The sequence below is a fragment of the Procambarus clarkii genome, chromosome 7, assembly GCF_040958095.1.
Source record: "Procambarus clarkii isolate CNS0578487 chromosome 7, FALCON_Pclarkii_2.0, whole genome shotgun sequence".
NCBI lineage: Eukaryota > Metazoa > Arthropoda > Malacostraca > Decapoda > Cambaridae > Procambarus > Procambarus clarkii.
This window is the reverse complement of record NC_091156.1, coordinates 4,488,759-4,513,758: the sequence shown is the minus strand read 5'-3', so window position 1 is coordinate 4,513,758 and position 25,000 is coordinate 4,488,759. Positions and strand designations below refer to the sequence as shown.

The 25,000-nt window shown below is 41.0% G+C and overlaps 1 protein-coding gene across 4 annotated transcripts in view; it reads right to left on the bottom strand.

The window, feature by feature from the left end:
• The window catches only part of LOC138356263 (homeobox protein abdominal-A homolog), a 226,910-nt gene that overhangs the window by 80,429 nt on the left and 121,481 nt on the right, over positions 1 to 25,000 (bottom strand). For 2 of the 4 annotated variants that reach the window (XM_069312233.1, XM_069312239.1), the window contains one exon: positions 7,606 to 7,650. The exons of the other annotated variants lie outside the window; for them this stretch is intronic. In XM_069312233.1, the coding sequence (XP_069168334.1) occupies positions 7,606 to 7,650 (45 nt within the window). The remainder of the gene's footprint in view (positions 1 to 7,605; positions 7,651 to 25,000) is intronic. 4 annotated transcript variants of the gene reach the window in all.

Sequence of the window (25,000 nt, the reverse complement as noted above, 5' to 3'; positions counted from 1 at the left end):
ACCATGATATAATAATATAAAACGTATAGCATACCATTATACAATACTATGAAACGTATATCATATAATCACATTATGCAATCAATAAAACGTCATACTTTGAGATTTTGCCATCAAATATATGTGGATCTATAATATTATTTCATCGTATATATGGAACTATATTATTATGCCACCAAGTATACATATATACATCACTCCATGACATCGTACTATGGAATATACATCATACTCTGACTTTCTACCATGCATACAGCATACTTTGACAGTTCATTATCTAGCAAATATCATACCCTATCATTATACTATGAAACATACATCATAAAATTATATTATACCATCATACATTGAATACATTTGCCAAATACATTTGCTTGTGTATTGTCGTATATTATATGATGACTTATGTAATATATAATATATGCATTCTATCTTCAGTCAAATATAATGCTAATAATCAGATATTTTTTATCATATTCATGCTTGATACAGGAAACAATAATTAAACCATTAATACAACCATTAAACTTGCTGTATACGATACATTATGAATTAACATAACCCTGTATTACAAAAAACATTATATCATGCAATCATACATGCATTATATAATATCTCAGGCATTATATCATTAATTATGAATAATATAATCACTCATTCATCATGCCAGTCATTATGTATTATATCAGTAATCATGCATGCTACGACAATAATGAACTGTGTATCGTTTCCTTTGTGTAATACCATGCAGTAACCCCCTCCACCCCGTGAACAATTCAGAGTTCACAGTGAACAAATCACTGAGAGTATATGTAAATCCACAATCATGCATTTCGTAAGTTATACAACGACAGTGATGCACTATATCATTCATTAAACCCTCAGTCATGCATTTCGTAAGTTATACAACATATCCAAGTTTTATTTTATTTTAACTAATGCCAAAAGCTGAATGTAGAGTATAGGAGAAAATTCCGCCGAACATAAGATAATTAATCTGAACAGAAACAAATTAAAAACATGTTGATTAAACAATTAAAAATCCCCCCTCCCACAAATAAAAATATAGAAATCATTTGAACATGTGATTTTCATTGCTTTAAAAATTTTTGAAGCTGGTTAATTTTTATGTTTTTTTATTGTCATAAAAATGTACCAATTGTTTTTTTTCCATTCAGTTGCGCCTTCTGTTTTCATCCTCTGTTGTATGGTATTGTTTGATTGTTATTCATTACGTATGTCTATTTTCATGCTAATTTGATGCCATCATGTAAAGGGAGGATTTACGAACCAACAGTATATATATATACATATATATATATATATATATATATATATATATATATATATATATATATATATATATATATATATATATATATATACATATATATATATATATATATATATATATATATATATATATATATATATATATATATATATATATATATATATATATATATATATATATATTTTACGAGTTATAATAATATATTTATATATGTATATAATATATATTGTAATATAAAAATCCGTGGTTGGTCTCAGCTCGGAGGGCCACAAGCGAACACCCGGGTGATGAAGACCTCGACCGGGCCTTGCTAATGGCGGCAGCGACACGTAAATATCCACATTTTGGGGAAGATTGTCCGTATTCAGGACAATCTTCCCCGAAATACATATGCCGTGAGTTTGTTAATAGATTATAAGATAAATTGTTGCTTCAATAGTTTTACTCACTTCCTTTCCAGTTAGGATAATCCTCTTCGTCGTTGTCGAGATTCATGTCCTCGTTCGGAACGCTCGTCTCTGGCTTCTGTTTCAGCTGACCCGTCTTAGCTAGACGCACTAACCAGCTGCTTAAGTCCTCTACGTGCTCCATCTCCCAGAAAGTCTCAAGTTCACTCAGAATACGAGCATATCCTGCCTCCAAAAGTAGATATTTCGTGTGTGCCAAGTCTTTATTTTTCCCGTTCACCTGTGACGGAGGGAGTTTTAATAAGCACTGGTCGATCTGAGGAGGAGGAGAGCTTCAACCCACGCACTGCTCTAAGTCATAATTGCAAGACACTCCTCTTGTACCAGCAACACGACTGCCTCTCCCTATTGATCAGCGACCTGTTGCACTACACTTCTACCTCACAGGGGATCACTGGCGGTGTGTGGGCTGGGCAGTAAATGTGACACTATACAAGCTTGGATCACCCCAGCTTCTACACTGAAACCAGTCCTGGATTCCGCCATCTCTCTCCCCTGACACAAGCGCGAATTCGATGGCAAAAAAAGCGCTCGCCACTGCCGCTAGCTACAGAGTGCAACCCACCCCCGGCAAGCCAGACCTTGGGTTTGTCTGGGCTAGCGTCTAGTACTTTATCATGTAACTGCTTCTCCAACTCTTCCGAGCTAAATAATGGCTTCCTTGCGCCATTTTAGATTTACGAATTATAATTTGTTTACACGATGAAATATCCATGGGAGGGATGGAAGAATGTGGGAGGGAATCGGTGGTGGTGAAGTGGGGGAGGAGGGGGACGGGGGTAGGGTAGGAAATTCGTCATTGCTCTTCTGAGATATAGTTAATGTATCTTGCTTCGTCCTCAACCACTCATTACCATTTTTAAGACATAGTTCTTTGCTGTCTTTATTTCTGCATCTTTTGTCTGCATCTTTCTCCTCCCCCTCTACTCCCTCGAGCTCTTCCTGTTCCTCGTCTTCTTCCCTCCTTCTCCTTCACTTTTGGTTAATGCTTATTGATATGCTACACACACAATCTTCATTGTCAGTCCTACGGCATCTTCTGCTCTAACTTATTTGAGTTATTTGTGACACTTTACAATCTCGTTTCACTCTAAACCATGTTCTTCTGAGTCCGAACCTTTGTTAAAATCATCAATAAATCATCATTGCTGCTTCATTTGGGTTCTCTTTCGATTAAAGCATTATATTTTATGCGTCAGGTTATTAGTGAGATTTTTGAAGGCTTATTTAGTGCTTTTAATAACCTCATCTAATATGTTTTAAATACCGAACTCCTGTTACTATCATTAATTGAATGGCTATTGATGACTTCTTAAAAGTCCAACAAAATTAATTTTAGATCAGTGACAAAGAACAAGCTACAGTTCTAGGTTTTCAGTCAACAAATTATTTGTCGGGCTCGTTATGTTATGAACAAATAGTCATGCTTTGGGTTTGAGATCAACGTGGCCCTTTATGTCTTAAAAAATATGATAGCTTGGTCTGCTGATGATACACGCCCATATCGAAGGCGCCTCGCCGCCCGTGTCACACTGAACACACGCCCTTCATCAGGCCGTCCACGCCATGTATACCACACACCACCAACACATCCACGCCACCGCTCGCACGGCCGCTACTTCCCCTACACGCCCGCCACCCAACCCACATGCCCACGCCGCCCGTGCCACTCCGCCCACACGCCCAACCACACGCCACCCGGGACCCACTGCTCATATCTCAAGTCACACACTTATAACTCTCGGCCGGCCTCCGTCTCCACCCCGCTAACTACTCCCCTTCCCCATCATAGCCAACCCCGCCCACCGGCCGCTCTCAACCTACTTATCTATTCCCACCCACCCACTTACCTACCCCCTCACTATCCCCCCCCTCGCACTTACCTATCTACCTACCTATACACTACCTACCTACCCATCCACTTCCCTAACACCTAACTGCTCGTTTACCACCTACTTATTTGAATGGTACTTCACTTCCTCCCCCCCCCCACCCTCATTATACACTATTCATCTATCTACCTCACCATTCACCATCCGCCTACATACGCATCTATCCACTCTCAAACTAACTACCCATACCCAAACCAACCAAACAACTTTCCACACTCTTCACCATCACACCACCCTATCCTTACTCACAGCCTGCCAAACTACATACCTCACCATCCCACTAGAGTACCCATACCCTACCAGCCAAACTACATACCCTACTCCTCACCGACCTCTTACCCATACCCAAGCCAACAAACTACTTACCAGTTCCTCGCTGGTTCATGGTATAATCTCACTAACTCACCTCGTGAGTATGTCTGGTTGTTTTCTCCTAATCTGTACCATACATATCATGTATAATGCCTTTCACGCCTCTTCTCTCTCTCTCCTCCATCCTTCACCGGCCATTATCTCCCATGCCTAAGTCCTTCATATCATCTATTCTTCTTTCTTACAATCTATCAGTTCCTCGCCTTACTTCTCCACACACTGGCCACTAAGCGCAGAGAAAAACTAATGTTAAGACACCCACCACCAAAATCATCACCAGTGCCATGATAACAATCGTTACTACAGACATCACTACCACATCCATGGCCCTCACCACATCCACCACCACCACTGTTATTCTTCTTTATGTCCTAAAATGTAGATAACTTGTGGGGCATAGAAAGCTAGGCGTCCTGCTTTTCTCACAGGAGGGGTAGAAATAGCCTAATCTACTCTTTATCTTAGAGATGTGTTTTATTTTGTCAATAAACGTACTTGAACTTGAACTCTCTGTGTTCCCTTTCATCCCTTATTTTGACACTCTACTTTCTCTCATGTTCATCCCTTCCTTTATCAGCTACCAGAACCCGTCCTTTACTTTGAACTTCTCTTTTTGTAGAGTCATCACCTACTCATCCCAGAGACATGAACAGGTCAACACTTGAAGAGCTGATCACTTAGGAGTGGTTGATGAGGCACTTAGACATGCCCCTGGTCTCCCCCCCCTCCCTCCTGAGACAACACACTGGTCAACGAAACGTTCCTTTGCTACCAGTGGGTCGCTACTGCCGGCAGAGTGCCACAAATTCTTAGTGGCTAGGTGCCATCTTCTGATAATTACCTCACCTTACTGTCGGCATTGATGTCTCCAACCCGACCCACGAATCATAATTATATTTGTCGCGGTGGCTGGACCGACTGCTGTTTAAATTCAGGTGATCTTCACGTAACTGAACTGTTATTTGTATTGGTGAGGACCCACGAAAGAAAACGGGGCAGTATATAAATTTCAGGAGCTGCTACCATTTTCTAGTACAAAAATGTTTTGGCCTTAAGTAGAGTATACGACAAAATGCGACATTCAATTAGGAGGACAGGATGAAGCGAGACTGGGGTTTCCATGATAGGTGGAAAGGACGATGGAACAGGAAGGGAATTTGACGAGGAGACGTATAGGTGGATATTAGCATGGGGGGGGAGTAAAGTAGAGACGGGTGGACACTGAACGAGGTAGAGACGAGCAGGTATAGGCAGGCGGATAGAGACAGGTGGGTATTGACAGGAGATAGAGACGCGTAGGCATTGGCAGGAGGGTAGAGACGGGTAGATATTGACAAGAGTAAAGACAGATGGGTATTGAGAGAGGTAGACGAGTGGGTATTAGTATAGGGTGGAGACAGGTGGAGACATCTCTACTGGCAGAGGATAGAGATGGATGCGTATTAGAAAGGGGAATTAAAGACGGGTGGGTATTAGAAAAGGGGGTAAAGACTGGTGGGTATTAGAAAGGGGGGTGTAAAGACTGGTGGGTATTAACAGAGGTAGAGATGAGAGTGATTTAGCACGGGTAGAGACCGGTGGAAATTGACAGAGAGTATAGACTCTAGGTTAGCAAAGGGGGGGGGGGGTTATAGGGAAGAGGGACGTGCAAGAGGCGGTAGAAAAATTAATGAAGGAGTAGTAGTACTCAGATGAGTCAAAGAGATGTTAGGAAGTTTTCTTTTAGCGTGAGAGTAGTGGTAAAATGGAATGCACTTAAGGAGCAGGTTGTGAAAGCAAATTCCATTCATAGCTTTAAACTATCTATGATAGGGAAATAGGGCCGGAGTCATTGCTGCAAGCAACCGATGGCTCGAAAGGCGGGATCCAGGAGTCAATGCTCGATCCTGCAGACAAAAACAGGTGAGTACAAATAGGTGAGTACGCACACCTTCTTCACACATACACTTATTGATTGGGAAAAAAGGAGGGGGCTTAGAAGCTAGAAACTGCCGTCCGACCCTACTTGCGAATAGGGTCCGACCTACTACTCCTGGTGAGTAAATGTAGATGAGTACACACACACACACAAACAGCCGGGATTTGCAATCCACGAACTCGGTTCCATTCATTGGCGAGGCAGAAACAATTGGTCAGAGTATCTTTTACCTGATGCGTATGTTCACCTAGCAGTAATTCAGTGCCTGGGAGTTAGAGAATTATTGCATGCAGTATTCTGGAGATGAGAATTTCTTAAGTGTCTGTTTATTTACTATTTGTATATACTGATTTACTGTTTGTAATAAATATCTGTGCATGCAGGATCGAGCTGTTAGCTCCTGGTTCCCGCCTTTCTATCTTTCGCTTGTCTTTTGTATTTTTCTTCTTCTGTTTCCTTCTCTCTCTCTCTCTCTCTCTCTCCCCCCCCCACACACACACACACTGGAGGTACGCGAACAAGGGGACACAGGTGGAAACTGAGTACCCACATAAGCCACAGGGACGTTAGAAAAAACTTCTTCAGTGTGAGAGTAGTTAACAAATGGAATGCGTTAGGCAGTGATGTGGTTGAGACAGACTCCATAAACAGTTTCAAATGTAGATTTAATAGAGCCTAGTAGGTTATGGAATCTGAACACCAGTTGATTGAAAGTTGAGAGGCGGGACCAAAGAGCCAGAGCTCAACCCCCGCTAGCACAATTAGGTGAGTACAACTGGGTGAGTACACACACACACACACACACACACACAGTGTGTGTGTGTGTGTGTGTGTGTGTGTGTGTGTGTGTGTGTGTGTGTGTGTGTGTGTGTGTGTGGAGAATAGAATAAATTGTTAGTTAGTAGTTAGTAATAGTCGATTGATTGACAGTTGAGAGACGGGCCGAAAGAGCAGAGCTGAACCTCCGCAAGCACAACTAGGTGAATACAACTAGGTGAATACACACACACACACACACACCATAACTTAATGTAATTATTACAGAAAGACTGTGATCAAATAGAAGAAGGAAGTTTGGATTGCTTGCATATTCCTTGAATGATCGATGATCAAACTCGGTACAATAAAAATCTAACTGGAGAAATTAATCTGGATAACTGAGAAGTTGCTTATATGGCTGATGGATTTTCTAAATAAAAGAAGGAAAACGAGTAACCTGAAATGGAGGGGAATTAAACGTGGTATCAGGTTTAGTGGTGGAACGCGTTCAGTTTTGTAAATGACTTAATAGAAGAAAGTGAACTATATATGTTGAGGTTTCCAGATGATTTTCGTCAAAACTGACAAAAGAATCAGAGGACATGGACAAATTACAAAGGTTCTTCCATGAGATAACTACAAGAATTTTACCCAAGTATACGCTAGGAAATAAGAGTTGGGGAGGAAGGAGGAAAGAACTCCAAAGACAATGCATATTGAAAGAGAAGCAGTTATATTAAGACAGAAGAAAATAAAAAATGTCTAGTACACATAACGCCAAGCCTTAACAACGAAGAACACACATATTAACAGAATAACGTCAGCAGCATACGCGAAGCTGGCAAACATCCGATTAGCCTTCAGGAACCTGGGACAAGGAAGCCTTCAGAGCGTTGTACATACGTGAGATCGGTTCTGGAATATGCAGCCCCGGCGTAGAGGCCCCACCTAAAGAAACACAAAATAATGCTAGAGAAAACTCTGAGATTGGCCACTAGAACAGATTCTTGAACTAGGAAGACATGAACATGGGAAAAGACTGAGAAAGCTTGACCTCACAACAAAACACAAGCGAAGATATAGTGGTGATCTGGTAACTACGTACAAGAGTCACAGAGTCATTGACAGTGTAGAAAGAGAGATGATAAACTGCAGAACAAGATAGGAATATGAGTTTAAGACTCAAATAAGCCATGAGAATGTAAGGAAGCCTTTCTTCAACATGAGAATAGTAAGTTTATTATTTTGATGAGTGAATATATGAGGATAGCATATGATCAATTTTCAGGGGAATCAATGATTAAACCACTGAAAAAGAGGTGCCCCAAGAGCCAATCCTGAAAGCACTTACAGGTGAGTAAACACACACACACACACACACACACACACACACACACACACACACACACACACACACACACACACACACACACACACACACGTACACACACGCGCAATGACAAAGAAGGTACTACATAAGGCAAGGTTATTAATAAGTAGCATAAAGCAAAGATTCACCGTGAGCTAAGGAAGAGTGGAAGACATTAATAATGGGGTCCCACAGAGGTCAGTCCTAATATCGTGTTCCTGATTTATGACAGGTTGTTTATCTTTGCAAGGGGCTTCTAAGTGTGTGTGTGTGTGTATGTGTGTGTATTCACCTAGTTGTATTCACCTAGTTGTGCTTGCGGGGGTTGAGCTCTGCTCTTCAGCCCGCCTCTCAACTGTCAATCAACTGTTACTAACTACTTTTTTTTGCCACACCACATCCACACACACACACACACACACCCAGGAAGCAGCCCGTGACAGCTGACTAATTCCCAGATACCTATTTACTGCTAGGTAACTACGGCATCGGGGGTGAAAGAAACTCTGCCTATTGTTTCTCGCCGACGCCGAGAACCGAACTCGGGACCACAGGATCACGCGTCTAGCGTGCTGTCCAGTCAGCCACCGGCCCAATCTGTGTGTGTGTGTGTGTGTGTTTACTAGTTGTGTTTACTAGTTGTGTTTTTGCGGGGGATGAGCTTTGCTCTTTCGGCCCGCCTCTCAACTGTCAATCAACTGTTTACTAACTACTTTTTTTTTTTCCCCACACCACACACACACACCCCAGGAAGCAGCCCGTGACAGCTGACTAACTCCCAGGTACCTATTTACTGCTAGGTAACAGGGGCACTTAGGGTGAAAAAAACTTTGCCCATTTGATTCTGCCTCGTGCGGGAATCGAACCCGCGCCACAGAATTACGAGTCCTGCGCGCTATCTACCAGGCTACGAGGCCCCCAGAGCCTCGTGTGTGTGTGTGTGTGTGTGTGTGTGTGTGTGTGTATGACTGTCTGTGCTCACCTAATTATGTTTACTGTTGTTGAGTTTTATCTCCTGGGATCCGCCTCTGAGTGTGAAGTATAAGCTCCCAGAAATTGTATAGCAGAAAGGCATCCAATTCACGCCAATAAGATACTTATGAAGCTTTGCATTACAGCTTTATATTCTTAATAAGTCTTAGGTGATGGACAGAAAACTGAAAAAGAGTGCATTAGATCACATATCTTTAAGATTCGTAATGATGAATATTAGACCCAAATTCATAGAAGAAATATGCCACTTGGCGAATTTAAGGTGATTAGACTGGATAGAATGAATGATTAGTCTGGTTACAAATGAGTATATGTGGGTGAGCAAAAACACACTCAAAAATACACACACACACACACACACACACACACACACACACACACACACACACACACACACACACACACACACATACACACACACACACACACACAAACACACACAAACTCACTCTTCCTAAACCACTTCATTAGAAACGAGATCACTTCGTCCTTTAATCCATCAAAAGCAGAATCGGGAACCCGTTCGCTTTTTTAAGAGCGTCTTAACACCTCTTTCACGGTTATCGCGACAACTCCCTTACGCACTTCGAGGTCCGCAATGCTGTGTTTGATGGGGCTCGGGGCCCTTACAAGCTCACGTGCGGACACACCGAACGACGCCAAAGGGGAGGATTAGTGTGAATTTATATTGGAGCCATGGATTCCTCAGATGAATTTTTTTGTTGAGAGGTGGGAGGGGACGAAGATGTTGAAGCTGGATGGGTAAGTGGTTGGGTGGTTGGGTGGTTGGTTGAGCAATTTTGAGGGGTTGGGGGTTGGGTGTTTGGATAGCTAGGTGGTTTAGTGGGTTGGAGGTTGGATAGTAGAGTGGTGGATAGTTGGATGAATGGTGTGGAGGTTGAGTGAATGGAGGGTTGAATGGTTGGATGGCTCAATGGTTGAGTTGTTGATATGTTTGGGGTTTGGTGGTAGAGTGGTTTTGTTGTTGGATTGTTGAGTGATTTGAGGGTTGAGTTGTTGAGTGGTTGGAGGTCTGATTGGTTTGTTGGCTGGTTGGATTAGTGATTAGTACTAAAAGGTATGGAGTGGTTGTTGAAATAGTGGGGTTGAGGTTGTGTGAATGAAAGCGTAAGGTGTTCGAATTAATGGACAGGTGGTTTTGAAGAAATTGGTGAATGATCTTAAGCAGAAGAAGAAAGGGAACGAGAGGTTGCAGGAGAAGATGAAGGGCTAGACGGAAGGTGATGAGAAGGTTGGAAAGAGAGGGGAGAGAATGGAATGCTGGGGTGAGAGTGGAATGGTGAGGGGTGAGGTGAGGTGAGATGTACTAAGAGCAGAAATGATTGGTTAGGAGAACAGGGGTGAGGGGTTAGAAGGAGAGGTTAGTAGTTGGGAGGAAAGAGGATGAGTGGGAAGAAAGGAAAGAGTGAGGGGGATGTAAGGAAGGAGTGAGAGTGTTGAAATGAAGGAGTGAAGGGTTGAAAGAAATGAATGAGGGGTTTTTAGGTGGGGCTAAAGACGATGGGAAGGAGACAATGAAAGGTTGAAATGACGTGGGTTATAAGGAAGGGTGAAAGGGTGGATGGAGCAGAGGGGTGTTAGAAAGAGAGATATTTAAAGATTGAGATGAAAAAGTTGAATGAAATGGATACAAAATTGAACAAACTGGAAGAAATGACTGAAGAAAGAAGGTGAGGAATAGATGGAGAGAATTAATTGGTTTGTGAGAGGGATGACGAGGTTGTTTGGGAGAAGGTATGGACTGAAAAGGATAATCCTTGACGCAAACAATTTCAAGGAATGACGGAAACAATTTCAAGGAAAAGAAGGTAGTTATACAATTGTATATATCTCTGGTGCTCCTCCACTTGGATTACTGTATACAAGCATGGAGACCTTATCTTCAGAAAGAAATATCTGCTTAAGGGAAACTTCAACACCAGGCGACAAAAGTCATTCCAGAACTAAATCGACTCTCATACCAGAAAGGGTTGAGAGCTTACAGCAACACAAACAAAACATGACCGGGCTGATCTCACAGAAACGTTTAAAATACTGAACAATTTAGAGAATATTGATCCAGTCTACTTCTTCAAAGGGTCAGATGTAACATGAACAAGAAGCAATGATTTTCAGCTCAACAAGCCACAATGCAAGACAGAAAACAGGATGTTTCTTTTTTTTACAATAGGGTTATAAACCCATGAAACTGCCTATCCGCCGAAGTCGTAAATGCTAAAACACTGCTGAATTAAAAAAATTGCTCGATAAAATCATCAGGATTTTATCGAGTCCAAATTGGGGGGGGGGGCCCTTCACAAGCCGCCAGCTTTCTGTCCTCATTGCGAATAGTAGTAAGATAGTGGCTCTAAGGTAAATTCAGGTAAATATGAGGTGGAAGGATGTTAGAAGGCAATTTCAGCTTGAGATTGGGGAGGAATATAACATATTCTACCAAACGTTGTTGGTAATTAAACAACGATAAACAAATCAGAGAAATGAGTGATAAAATTTTAATGGCATTAAAAGGAAAAAGTGGAGGTATAAAGAGAATGCAGGAGGATACTTCTAATATGTTGCAACATGCTCTCAAAATGTTGCTGCATACTTCTATCAAGCTGCAACATAATGTAGTCCCTCGCTGCTCCAACATATTCCCTTGCTTTTGCAACATAGTCCCATGCTGTTGCAACATAGTCCATTGCTGCTGCAACATAGCTGTTCTTTGCAGCAGCATATTTACTCTCTGCTGCGGCATACCTCTTAAGCATACCTCGGCCTTGCATGCCAGCGTCATATCCATATTAAAAACGTGGTATAAAATCATAATATTTTTCCGGGTGATGTAATGTAATGGTTGCCATTACCTTCTAATTATTACTAATTAAACTTGACAGTCTGGTAATGGAGCCTGAAATCAAAGAGCAATTAAAAACCTACGGTTATAATTGCTCTAGTCCGCAAAGTGAAGCTGTGAAGACCTGTATATATGGTTGTAGGATATATATATATATATATATATATATATATATATATATATATATATATATATATATATATATATATATATACATATATTCGTTGCGTACGCTTAAACAAGGATACCATGCCTGCTGTGTACATAAAGCGATGATATCAAAGAATAGTCTTTTACATAGACTGAAAACTTTTACACCACGTCGTTAAAGCTTCAGTTGAATTAAATTTTCATCAAGGGAGTGTCTGAGGATGAGGCTCGTTGGAAGGCTGGCCGGCCAGAGCTGGATGTTTGGGCAATGCAGCAGAACGAATTTGTGGTCATAAAAACAGGTCTCCCCAGTGTCTTCGGTGTTAGAAGGGTTGGGCCCTGACTGATCACCTACCGCTCGTCCTCCACAGCACACCGCACGAGTTCCAAAATGATTCGCCCTGAGGAGAGACTGTCCAAGTCTGTCTATGCTTTTAAACACTTTATTATCAGAGATTTGACTCACAGGGTTGTGTGTTTATAACTAGACGGTGTTTGATGAGCGCTTCGAGTGTGTTTATGTATGTTAGTCCATGGTTCCCAGTTCAACACACGAGTCTTTCATCCTCACGTAACAGGAGGGATGAGACTGGGTTTCTCCTAGGGTGGAGGAATAGAGGTACTTTTCGAAGCTTTGAAGAGTTGGATGGCTAAGCTGTTGTATGGGCAAAGGGCATATTCCAGCAAAAGGGTTGGGAGCGTGAGGACTTCAGAAGACCCCGCTGGACGATCCCAGTCGCTGGTATACAACCTATGTCCTTTACGACTCGGCTACACACTGTCTTCTTCCTCCCTATGCCGGAAATTTATCATCACTGTGCTCTAGATATATTAAACTAGTGTAATTACTTACACACGTCTTTGTGGAGTGGAACTGATGTTAAAAAGTGTCTTATAATAGTTGTATCTGGATATCTTGTATTTAATTTATATTTATTTAAAGGTTACATGATGGATTTTGCCTTTCTTGGATGTCTTTCTTTCTCTCTCTCTCTCTCCATGTATACACACTCACACATATTATATATATGTGTGTATATATGGAGAGAGAGAGTGTATCTATATATATATATATATATATATATATATATATATATATATATATATATATATATAAAGATATATATGTTTGGTTTTATTCTTTTGTTAATTTTACATAAACAAGCGTAATTATTCCAGCTATCTTCAGGGACACTCATAAAACCATGTAGAAAGTGAAATTTATTGACCCCTGGGAGAGCGTGTTGGACCACCACATAAAAAAGCTAGCCTCCAACCCTTTCCCATCGTCAAACCGACAAAAAAGATCCAATGCATCCTTAAGCCTTTGGGGCCCAAATTGCACCTTGTGGCTCTCTCTCTCCTAGTTCTAGGCCTCACAGCCTACTTTTTTTCTCTGCCTTTATCTCGTTCAATCCGTCATGGGCGAACGGGTTATGCCCTGCATATTTGATATTCTCCGGCTTCTCAAGATTTTTATTGATCCATACTGAATATTCTAACTGCCTCGTGTCTGCTAATATGTACTGAAACATTCCTAGCTAATCCTGGTCGAACTTGAAGCTTTACGTGTTTACAATTAAGCGAGAAGGAAATACTTTTGACAACCCATTACTGCCCTAATTTTTTTTTTCCATTTTTTTTCCTACTTCTCTTCCCCCCATTATTATCCCACAAAAAAACCCTCTCACTCACTTACATACACACATACACACGCACCCAAAAAAATGGGTTTCGACTTCTCCAAGCGAGGTGTTTGGCTGCCGCCTCATGAATATTCAAATCTGGGCTCTGATTGGTCGCTCTCCAAGTGATGGATAACTCTGTAGATAGATCTTGGTTTGAGGGCCTCCAGTCTCTGTTTGGTGAGTCCGTGAAGCGTTTGGTGTTCAAGCAGCGTTCTTGTTCGGAAGGTAAGTGTTTCCTGCCACACACACTTAGGAAACCATTCTTACAAAATTTGTAATATTTGAGACGTTAATTATCTTTCTCGATGGGAAGTGATGTTCTTTAGGCGTGTTCTTGTTTCGTATGTGAGTGCAACATTTGTTTGGTTATTGTGTCTATATGTATTTTACGCTGCTGAAGGCTGGTAATACTGTGATAGTGGGAGGAATATTTGCTAGTGTTTGCTGATACACCTTCAATATGTGCTAATTGCACACGCTGTAAATATGACTTAAGAGCCAACACGTGTCTTTAGATCCCCCCCCCACACACACACAAAACAAACACACACACACACACACACACACACACACACACACACACACACACACACACACACACACACACACACACACACACACACAAAGAATCCTGAGTCCAATAAGCTCAGGAACCTGATTGACAGTTGTTTGGTGGGATCAAAGAACCAGTTCAATCAATCCCCACAAGCACAACTTGGTGAGTACATCTAGGTGAGTACTCACACACACAAACAAACACACACACACACCGTCTTAAACCAACAGCCAGGGACGTAACAAATACAAACATGTTAACATGACGCTAATATCGCTGCTTATGCTTTTAGTGTTGGCAGCTAATTTAGTGTGATATTAAAAAAAATAGTTACGCATAAAAACAATAGATCACACCGCATTTAGTGTTAAATGGTCATATCTAACTGAACAGGCTATTATCATAATTATTTAATCTTAATGGTAATTTGCATCCTGTTCACGACAATGGCCAGCTCCCTAGCCTCCTGCGATCGATTATGGGCAGGGGGCCAGACTCATCGATTTTGTGTGTGTTCCTTCTGCACACTCAAACACACACATACACACACATACACACACAAACACACACATGCACGTACAGATACACATGCACGGCATATGCCAGGCTGGCCAACATAAGAACGGCATTCAGAAATTTGTGTAAGTAATCATTTAGAATTTTGTATACCACATATGTCAGGCCAATCCTGAAGTATGCAGCCCCAGCATGGAGTCCATATTTAGTCAAGGATAAGACTAAACTGGAAAAGGTTCAAATGTTTGCCACCAGAGTAGTACCCGAGCTAAGAGGTATGAGCTACGAGGAGAGACTACGGGAACTAAATCTCACTTCGCTGGAAGACAGAGGAGTTAAGGGGGACATGATCAATACAATCAAGATTCTCAAGGGAATTGATAGGGTAGATAAAGACAGGCTATTTAGCACAAGGAGCACACGCGCCAGGACACACAGGTGGAAACTGAGTACCCAAATGAGCCACAGAGATATTAGAAAGAACTTTTTTAGTGTCAGAGTGGTTGACAACTGGAATGCATTAGGCAGTGATGTGGTGGAGGCTGACTTCATACTCCAGTTTCAAGTGAAGATATGATAGAGCCCGATAGGCTCAGGAACCTGTAAACCTGTTGATTGACGGTTGAGAGGCGGGACCAAAGAGCTAGAGCTCAACCCCCGCATGCACAATTACGTGAGTACAATTAGATGAGTACACACACACACACACACACACACATACACATACACATACATACATTTATATATATATATATATATATATATATATATATATATATATATATATATATATATATATATATATATATATATATATATATATTATTAAATATAGATGTTTAGAGATAGAAAGAGAGAGAGAGAGAGAGAGAGAGAGAGAGAGAGAGAGAGAGAGAGAGAAAGAGAGAGAGAGAGAGAGAGAGAGAAAGAAAGAGAGAGAGAGAGAGAGAGAGAGAGAGAGAGAGAGAGAGAGAGAGAGAGGGGGGGGGGAAGAGAGGGAGGGAGAGCAAGATTTTCTGAAAGCCATTCCATCAAATTCCACATTAAGATGTCGTGGTTCCAGTGCACGGCTTTCTTATCCGTCTCGATCACGTGCTATCTCGTTCACTGTGAGCTATTCTCGCTTTTATTTCGCTCGCTTTATCGCTGGCGGTCCTTCCATTTGTTTCTCGTCACTTGAAAAAAAAACTCTCCTCTGAATGCCTTGTTTTGGGGTTATCTTTATATTAATCGTATTTTGTGAGTGCTCTCTGTCCTCTTATATAGCTTAACATTGTTGTTCTCGATCCTCTTAAGTGGCTCTTTAATCTTTCTTCTCCTGAATCTGTCTGTCTGTTTGTCTGTTTGTCTTTCTCTCTGTCTGTCTGTCTGTTTGTCTGTTTGTCTTTCTCTCTGTCTGTCTGTCTATGTGTGTCTCGCTCTGTCTGTCTCTGTCTCTCTCTCTCTCTCTCTCTCTCTCTCTCTCTCTCTCTCTCTCTCTCTCTCTCTCTCTCTCTCTCTCTCTCTTTCTCTCTCTCTCTCTCTCTCTTTCTCTCTCTCTAGCTCTCTCTTTCTCATTCTCTTACCTCTCCTATCTTTAACCAAAGACACAACATTCCCTCTTTCCTTTTCACCTGCTTTAATTTTTCCCCATTTTCTCTTTCAAATTCTGGACTTCACTGCTCTTTACTTCCTTCCCTTCACTTCCTTCCCTTCACTTCCTCTCCTTTCAAATCCTTACCCACCTCCTCTCTTGCACTGATGCACCCTTTTTCCCTCGCTACTAAGGCTTTTTCACATCATCACCTATATAAACGCAACCAAAAGTAACCTTAAGCTAACAACACAATAGAATAGAAATTAGCAGTTCTTACCTCCGGCGAAGCGTGTTAAGTAACATGCAGACGATTACACCTGTCGTGAACAGAGAGTGCTACGTAAGGGGGAGGGAGTGGAACATACGTGAAGTAACATTGCAAGCAAATGTTACGACTGAACGAATGAGGAAGTATTATTAGTGCAGTGGAAGAAAGAGAAGAATGATAAGTAGGATGTGATACAAAGAGAGATACTGAGAGAAAGAGAGAGAGAGAAAGAAAGAGAGAGAGAGAGAGAGAGAGAGAGAGAGAGAGAGAGAGAGAGAGAGAGAGAGAGAGAGAGAGAGAGAGAGAGAGAGAGAGAGAGAGAGAGAGAGAGAGAGAGAGAGAGAGAGAGAGAGAGAGAGAGAGAGAGAGAGAGAGAGAGAGAGAGAGAGAGAGAGAGAGAGAGAGAGAGAGAGAGAGAGAGAGAGAGAGGGAGAGAGACAGACAGACAGACAGACAGACAGACCGACAGACAGACAGACAGACAGACAGACAGACAGACAGAGACGTCAAAGGTAAGGAACAGGCAAAGTTACTGCACAACAACCATAAACGGATGAACTCATACGAACGAGAGGGAAATCTGCAAAGAACTCCACCAACAACAAAACACCAAGAACTTAAAAAATCAGAACGAAAACAATTGCCACAAATGAGAGAAGAGGAGGAAAGAGGCTGAGAGTAGCGGGGACACAAGTGGAAAGGCGATCAAACGAAGTCGCACGTTAAATGTTTTGAGAAGCAATTGAGACCCAATGGCAGGTTTTAGCGGGGGATCTAAAGCACTTCCCCTGCGGTGTGAGACCCGCACCTCACGAAGCACCATAAGAGAATCTTGAACAATCGACTTGAGAATGGTCCAGGACGGACCGAAACGTCGTCGTCCCTTCAATTTCTAGTGTGTGGTCTGGTCAACAATCTTGAATGTGTTCCCCCATCGTCATCTGCTACTAAAACTTATTCTGGAAGTGTAAGGATTTTCTTTGCATCTTTGTAAGCACTTTGTGTCCTATTCAATATACAAGTACTGGTATCCTACTTATATTTATGCTCAAGATGCCAGTACGAATACATTAGTACTAATAATGCTAGTACTTTTATATTTGTTTTAATACAACTAATTTCAGATATATTGTTGTAGTCCTCATACTAAAAATTTTGGTGCTATTGTTCTAGTACTATTTAAATAATTTCAATACTATTGCTCTAACACAAGTATTAATAAGGTCAACCCAACGCCTTAGTTCTAGTATCATCAATGCTAATTCCCCAATTGCTAGTCTTAATCCCCACACAAATAAACAAACGGTAAACACACAATTAAGCCAAGTAATGCTCCATAGTTATCATTGTTATTGTTTCCTAAATTTTGCCCATCTGCTTCCCTAAGTGCGCTAATAATAGCAATCGCCTCAACATGACGCATGTCCGCAGACGTTTCCAAAGCCTTGTAATTATATGTGCCAGACAAAACGCAATTACTTTCTGAAAGACCGACCCATTTTCTGCGATAATTAAACGGAAGGTCTACCGTTTCCTGAAGTATATTTTATACGATTAAACGGACGAAGCATCTGTAACTCTGGTATGTTGTGATCATGAACTGTTTAAAGAATGTCTTGATGCCTGCGCTTCGGGTTCAGGAAGTATTCTCGGTTCTCATTGATAAGAGATACGAGATAGATTTAATCTAAATATAGCTTCTCATTAGTGAATATATCAAATTTTTCTGCGATGATTAACCTTAACGAAAGGAAGCACCTATCTAGGTTCTGCATGTTCAATACCTCTGAGAGTTTCTTATGTGCTGTTAGATCACAATACTAGAGATACGTCATGGAGTAGACGTCTTCTACACCACTAAACTCGTGTTCCACTGTACTCTAACCCCACAAGGTCCGAGGAGCCTTCGAGAACAGAAACAACATATCATAATTGCTCCAGAGCCCAATAATAGCTCATCACTGTACTATCGCAGCACTGTATCGCCAAGGCACTGAAACGACAAAGTACTTTATCTCTAAATATAACACTACAATATTGTAATATCATATAACTAACAACCCATCACAATAGCACCACATCACTGTAACACCACAACACTACAACATATATTCACTGTAACACCACAACACTGTAACATACATTCAATGTAACACTGTAACGCCACCTCATTGTAACATAATATTGCTATAACACAACATCAATGTAATACAGCAATTTTGTAAAACCACAGTACTGTAACAGCACAGCACTGTAACTATACAGCCTTTAACAACACATCTCTGTAACACCACAGCACTGTAACATCGCATCATTGTAACATCATGTCACTGAAAAACTAGTACAACACTGTGCACCACAACAGCGTTACACAAGATCACTATAATCCCACATCACTGTAACACCACATCAGTGTAACGTCAAAGCACTCTAACACCTTAGCCATGTAACACACCACATCACTGTAACACCACGTCACTTTAACACTACAGCACTGTATCACCACAACACTTTAACACTACAAATCTGTATCCCCGCATCACTGTAACTATACATTACTGCAACACCACGGCACTATTACACCATATCACCATAATATCACATCACTGAATTACCACAGCACTGTACCTCCATATAAATGTAAAACGACATAACTTGATTATCACATTACTGTAACACCACATCACTGTAATACCATATCACTGTAACACCACATCACTGTAATACTATATCACTGTAACACCACATCACTGTAATACCATATCACTGTAACACCACATCACTGTAATACCATATCACTGTAACATCACATCACTGTTTAGCTTGACGTGTTAGTAGTTAATGCTCCGGAAAATATGATCCTGTGATATATCCTCGCTCCAATGACAATTGTAGTATATCTTACACCCTGCTGTTACCTTAATACAAGACAGTTCATTAGAACTCATGGCTACTACAAACCAGTTTACTAGATGTTATGCCCTATTGCAAGCACAGCTTACTTAAAGTTATGGCCTACTAGAAACCAGTACATAACAAATTATGCCCTAACACAAGCCAAGTTTACTACTAATTATACTCCACTTCAAGCCCAGTACATATGAAGTTGTACCCTGTAACATGTCAAGTATATTTCATGTATCCCATATAACAAGCTTATTACATTCTAAATACTATCAAAGCAATATAAATTACCCCTTTGTACCTGCAACTGCACTTGAGCAGTTCAATTCTATTCTATAAAGGCAGCAGGATCCACAGCATACCGTACAGTCAACCCAAACCAATGCCACTAAGGTGCCTCGCTTTTTGCTAAATTGACACCAGAGATAATAAAAACAAAGGCGACGAGACGTTCATATTCAAAACTTCATCCTCGACCTTGTAGTTTTGTCTCTGAGTTCATGGTCGTTTGATATAGCACAAGAGACCATGCCTCGCTGGTTACAGAAGCTATATTTTTCACAGAGGATCTTACAATGGGCAGCAATTACCCTCCACACAGATGAATGATGACTTTAGAACTTCCTTTTATAGAAAAAGTGTTCAACATTTTATTGACGATCAGGAGTCATTGTATTTTATTTCAAAGACTTCTGATTCATGGTTTTTTTAAATTAAATTAGTAAATATCATATTGAAAACAATAGTGATACATAAAAGTGCATGATTTTTATTATGAAAATCTTAACCCAAAGACTGGAAGATACGTTCAAAGCATTAAATCTAATTTACAAAGATGTATCCACTAAGATGTTTTAACATTCATTCCAGGACGAAAACGGTAATTTTACAGCTTAATTTGGGCACATTCAATTGAATACAAAACATTCATCCCAACCCCTTGAACTTCAATCCTAGAAGCAACACTTCTATATTAGGACGTTTAAAGATTCATGTGATGATGCAGCATCCACCCCGACCTCTAAGTATCCGCTTGGCAAACGTTTTGGCATTCAGCCCGACTCTTACGATTCGCCACAGTCTGCGCATCATTGTTTCATCTATGAAGTCCTAGGAGTTCCTAAGCACCACCTTTGACCGCCATTGTCTTGTTGAACGACAGTTTAACCATAACAAAGACGTTCTAATTTTTCGTTGCAAGCGACTTTATCCAGCTGCTATGGTCAAGTTCTTGGTATCCTCGTATAAATTTAACTTGTATCCAGTTGCATTTCATTCGTGTTCACTGCCTTCCTAGTTCTGAGTTCTATGCAGATATAACAGCGTCATTTTCATTCCCACACTTTAAAACTTATATATATATTCTTAGTTCTGGTTCTTTAGGCCCTCCTCTCAACTGTCAATCAATCAAATGATTTTATTTTTCACACGCAAACACACCCTGGAAGCAGCCCGTAGCAGCTGTCTAACTCCCAGGAACCTATTTACTGCTAGGTGAACGGAGTGCATCCGGGTGAAGAAACTCTACCCATTTGTTTTCGCCATAGCCGGGATCGATTCCCAGACCATAGGATTACGAGTCCCGAGCGCTGTCCACTCAGCGTCCACTTCCGTATAGGCACGAACATCTTGAGTTCTTCGTCTCCCTCCTTGGCCCCTTCACCGTCACCACCACATCCTTCTCCACCTCCCTCTCCAGCGGCCCTCACATTCTTCATTTCCTCCTCTCTTCTCTCTGTCACCTACATCGGCTCATACATTCTTTTCCTCCTCCTCCTTCTCTCATCAGCTGCTGCCGTATCATTTCTCTTCCTCTCTTCTTCTTCTTCACTGGCCTCACAGCCTTATCGTGTTGAGCCTCTTGCTCCTTCCCAGCCACGTTGTCTTCATTATCTACCTTTTCTTCCCTTCCTATTCATTCCTACTCCAAGCCTCTCCCTCTTTTTATTCATATTCTCAATGCTCCCTACCTCTTCCTTGTACATTTTTCTCTGATACCTGAAGTTCCCGCCCTCGTTATTCTTATTCCCCTCTCCTCTCTTCTCTTGCTGCTATTCCAGTTCCCCTTACGTGGCTCTCTGCCTCCACCAGCGCTTCGAGTGGTCCCACCCTAGCACGCGGTCGCCGCCAGCCTGCGATAACGTTAATGAGTTGTTGCTTCAAAAGGGCAAGATAGCGGCCGCTGGGGAGCTGTGATACACTCCTGCTGCCCGCACCCTGCTCGCCCTTGTTCTAGGGACACGCCTGGAGTTATTTTGGAGTTGTTTGGAGCTAAACTCTGCTCTTCCTTATTCTGGGGACTTCCTTGTAGTTTTTCTGGGGCTGGCATGAGCTTCCACCCTACTAACCACTGCTCTAAAAAACACTCCTAAAGTTATTCTAGTTTTTGGCTTAGCTGCGTGAGGATATCTAGAAAACTTTGGTCATATATGAGATTGAGTAAAGATCTGTTGAGGTTATATATTTATTTATCTGGATTTGTTTAAGAGGTTTTCTTTACAGTTTCCTAAATGTTTTTTGCAGTCGACTTTTGAATGAATATATATTTTTGAAACTGACATTTTAATTGTATAGATAAATTCTGTTCTTTGAGCACATGTGGCTCTATGGAGTTATATTTGAAAATTATATCAGTGTACATATATATTTTATTTTATAATATGTTTTAAGATTGCAAGCTTGTTTTATTGTTGAATGTAATTATTTTGAGCATGGGGAGTGCTTTTCTAAATTCAATGACGCCAAGCTGAAATGATGACTGTAATCAATCTTGCTGTGTGGGTCTTAGTGGAAGTGTACTGTCCTGTGATAATTGTGCATCATGCAATAAATGCTGGAGTTATTTTGGGATATATATTTACATGTTATCTTTTAATCTTGTTATGAGCTTGTTGGCGTTGTCCTCTGTAGATTAGCGGCGTTGCTAGCTCCATGTTGTTCTCCTCTGCTCGCTGATATAGTCTTGTGCCGACTGTTAGTGTTCTGTGTTGAGTAGTGGCGTCGTGCGCTAATTGGGAGGTTTCCTGTGGTATCTGATGTTCTCCTAATATGACTGGTCTTGTGCGCTGACGAGTAGTGTTGCGCCCAGCTGCATCTCTGTACGACGTTGATGCTGCATCTGTGTATAGCGTTAATGCAGTATTTGTGTACAGAATTGATGCAGTATTTGTGTACAGCATTGATGCAGTATCTGTGTATAGCGTTGATGCAATATTTCTGTAAAGCATTGATGCAGTATTTGTGTACAGCATTGATGCAGTATCTGTGTATAACGTTGATGCAGTATATGTGTATAGCGTTGATGCTGCATCTTTGTATAGCGTTGATGCTGCAACTCTGTGTATATATATATATATATATATATATATATATATATATATATATATATATATATATATATATATATATATATATATAATTATATATATATATGTATATATATATATGTCGTACCTAGTAGCCAGAACGCACTTCTCAGCCTACTATGCAAGGCCCGATTTGCCTAATAAGCCAAGTTTTCCTGAATTAATATATTTTCTCTAATTTTTTTCTTATGGAATGATAAAGCTACCCATTTCATTATGTATGAGGTCAATTTCTTTTTATTTTAGTTAAAATTAACATAGTTATATGACCGAACCTAACCAACCCTACCTAACCTAACCTAACCTATCTTCATAGGTTAGGTTAGGTTAGGTGGCCGAAAAAGTTAGGTTAGGTTAGGTTAGGTAGGTTAGGTGGTCGAAAAACAATTAATTCATGAAAACTTGGCTTATTAGGCAAATCGGACCTTGCATAGTAGGCTGAGAAGTGCGTTCTGGCTACTAGGTACGACATATATATATATATATATATATATATATATATATATATATATATATATATATATATATATATATATATATATATATATATATATATATATATTTATATACATATATGTGTGTGTGTGTGTGTGTGTGTGTGTGTGTGTGTGTGTGTGTGTGTGTGTGTGTGTGTGTGTGTGTGTGTGTGTGTGTGTGTGTGTGTGTGTGTGCGTGTGTGTGTGTGTGTGTGTGTGTGTGTGTGTGTGTGTTCATTCGTATGCCTGTGAAAGTACAGAGACTGTTGTGAACGCTTTTAGACTCGGCATGAAGTACTCCCATTGTCAGCTCTAGAGGAAAACAAAATGCTGGTATCCCCAGCCAGTTTCTGGCAACAGTCTGGAACTGCTGGAATTTCAACTTTCACGCGTGAATTCCAGGATTTCGTGTTTCTATTGCATCGCAACTGCTTTCCTGCTCCGCATCTCAACTAAATTTTTATTCATGGTCACGTCATTTCCAAAGTTATCTAGAACTTTTGTTTTCTATATATTTCGTGTATTTATCCACCCTCTCCCGTGTATACTCTTGCATACTCATACATATAAGAGTAAGTATATTCATATACACATAACGTTTTTGATAGTATTTAAGCATACGAAGCCATAGACCAAATAACTTGCCTTTTTCATAAGCAGGGCTTTTTGAGCTGTCCCTTCTCCTAAATAGATCAGGGTCTTATAAGTGGCTTCCTCACAGCAGCGCAGAGCTTCACCAGACTCCCCCTCACAGCAGCGCAGGGCCTCACCAGCCGTCCCCCTCACAGCAGCGCAGGGCCTCACCAGCCGTCCCCTCACCACAGCCCAGTGTCTCACTAGCCGCCCCTCACCCGGGCCTTGAATGACCACAAGTATTGGCATCGTCCTGCAGTCATGTGCCCATTGTCTGAGTTTTTTCTCTCCTGCTAACTCTCAATGTTCCCACTCTTTGGCAAACTCCTGGCTTTGGTCTCTCTCTCTCTCTCTCTCTCTCTCTCTCTCTCTCTCTCTCTCTCTCTCTCTCTCTCTCTCTCTCTCTCTCTCTCTCTCTCTCTCTCTCTCTCTCTCTCTCTCTCTCTCTCTCTCTCTCTCTCTCTCTCTCTCTCTCTCTCTCTTCCTCTTCCTTTCTCCTCGAAAGTATATAATCCTTCTGTTTCAGATGCCACATCAGATCATTTTGTATTTCCAAAGATTACCTTCAAAGGTTCCTAATCCGTGATTGTACAACTTTTGAAAAACATTTAGTAGTTTTCATGTGTTTTTAGGGGCTTTCCGAGAACTACAAAATGTGAGTGTGTCCATGTGTGGGAGAGTACATGGATGACACATACTTACACGACACCAACACATACCCAAACATTAACCATACAGGACCACAACTGAGGGAAAGTGTTGACCCAAGATAAGAAAAGAAGGAACATTATGTACATCTCTTGGCGCAATTTTCAACTCAACTCCGGAAAATTTTGAACTGCCAGAGGTATAAAAATGCGCTCACTATTCAAAAAAAGGGAAGACAAGAACCACTCGGATGGTGCTATAGTCTGAGAATGAGGAAAAACACAGAACATACATAACAC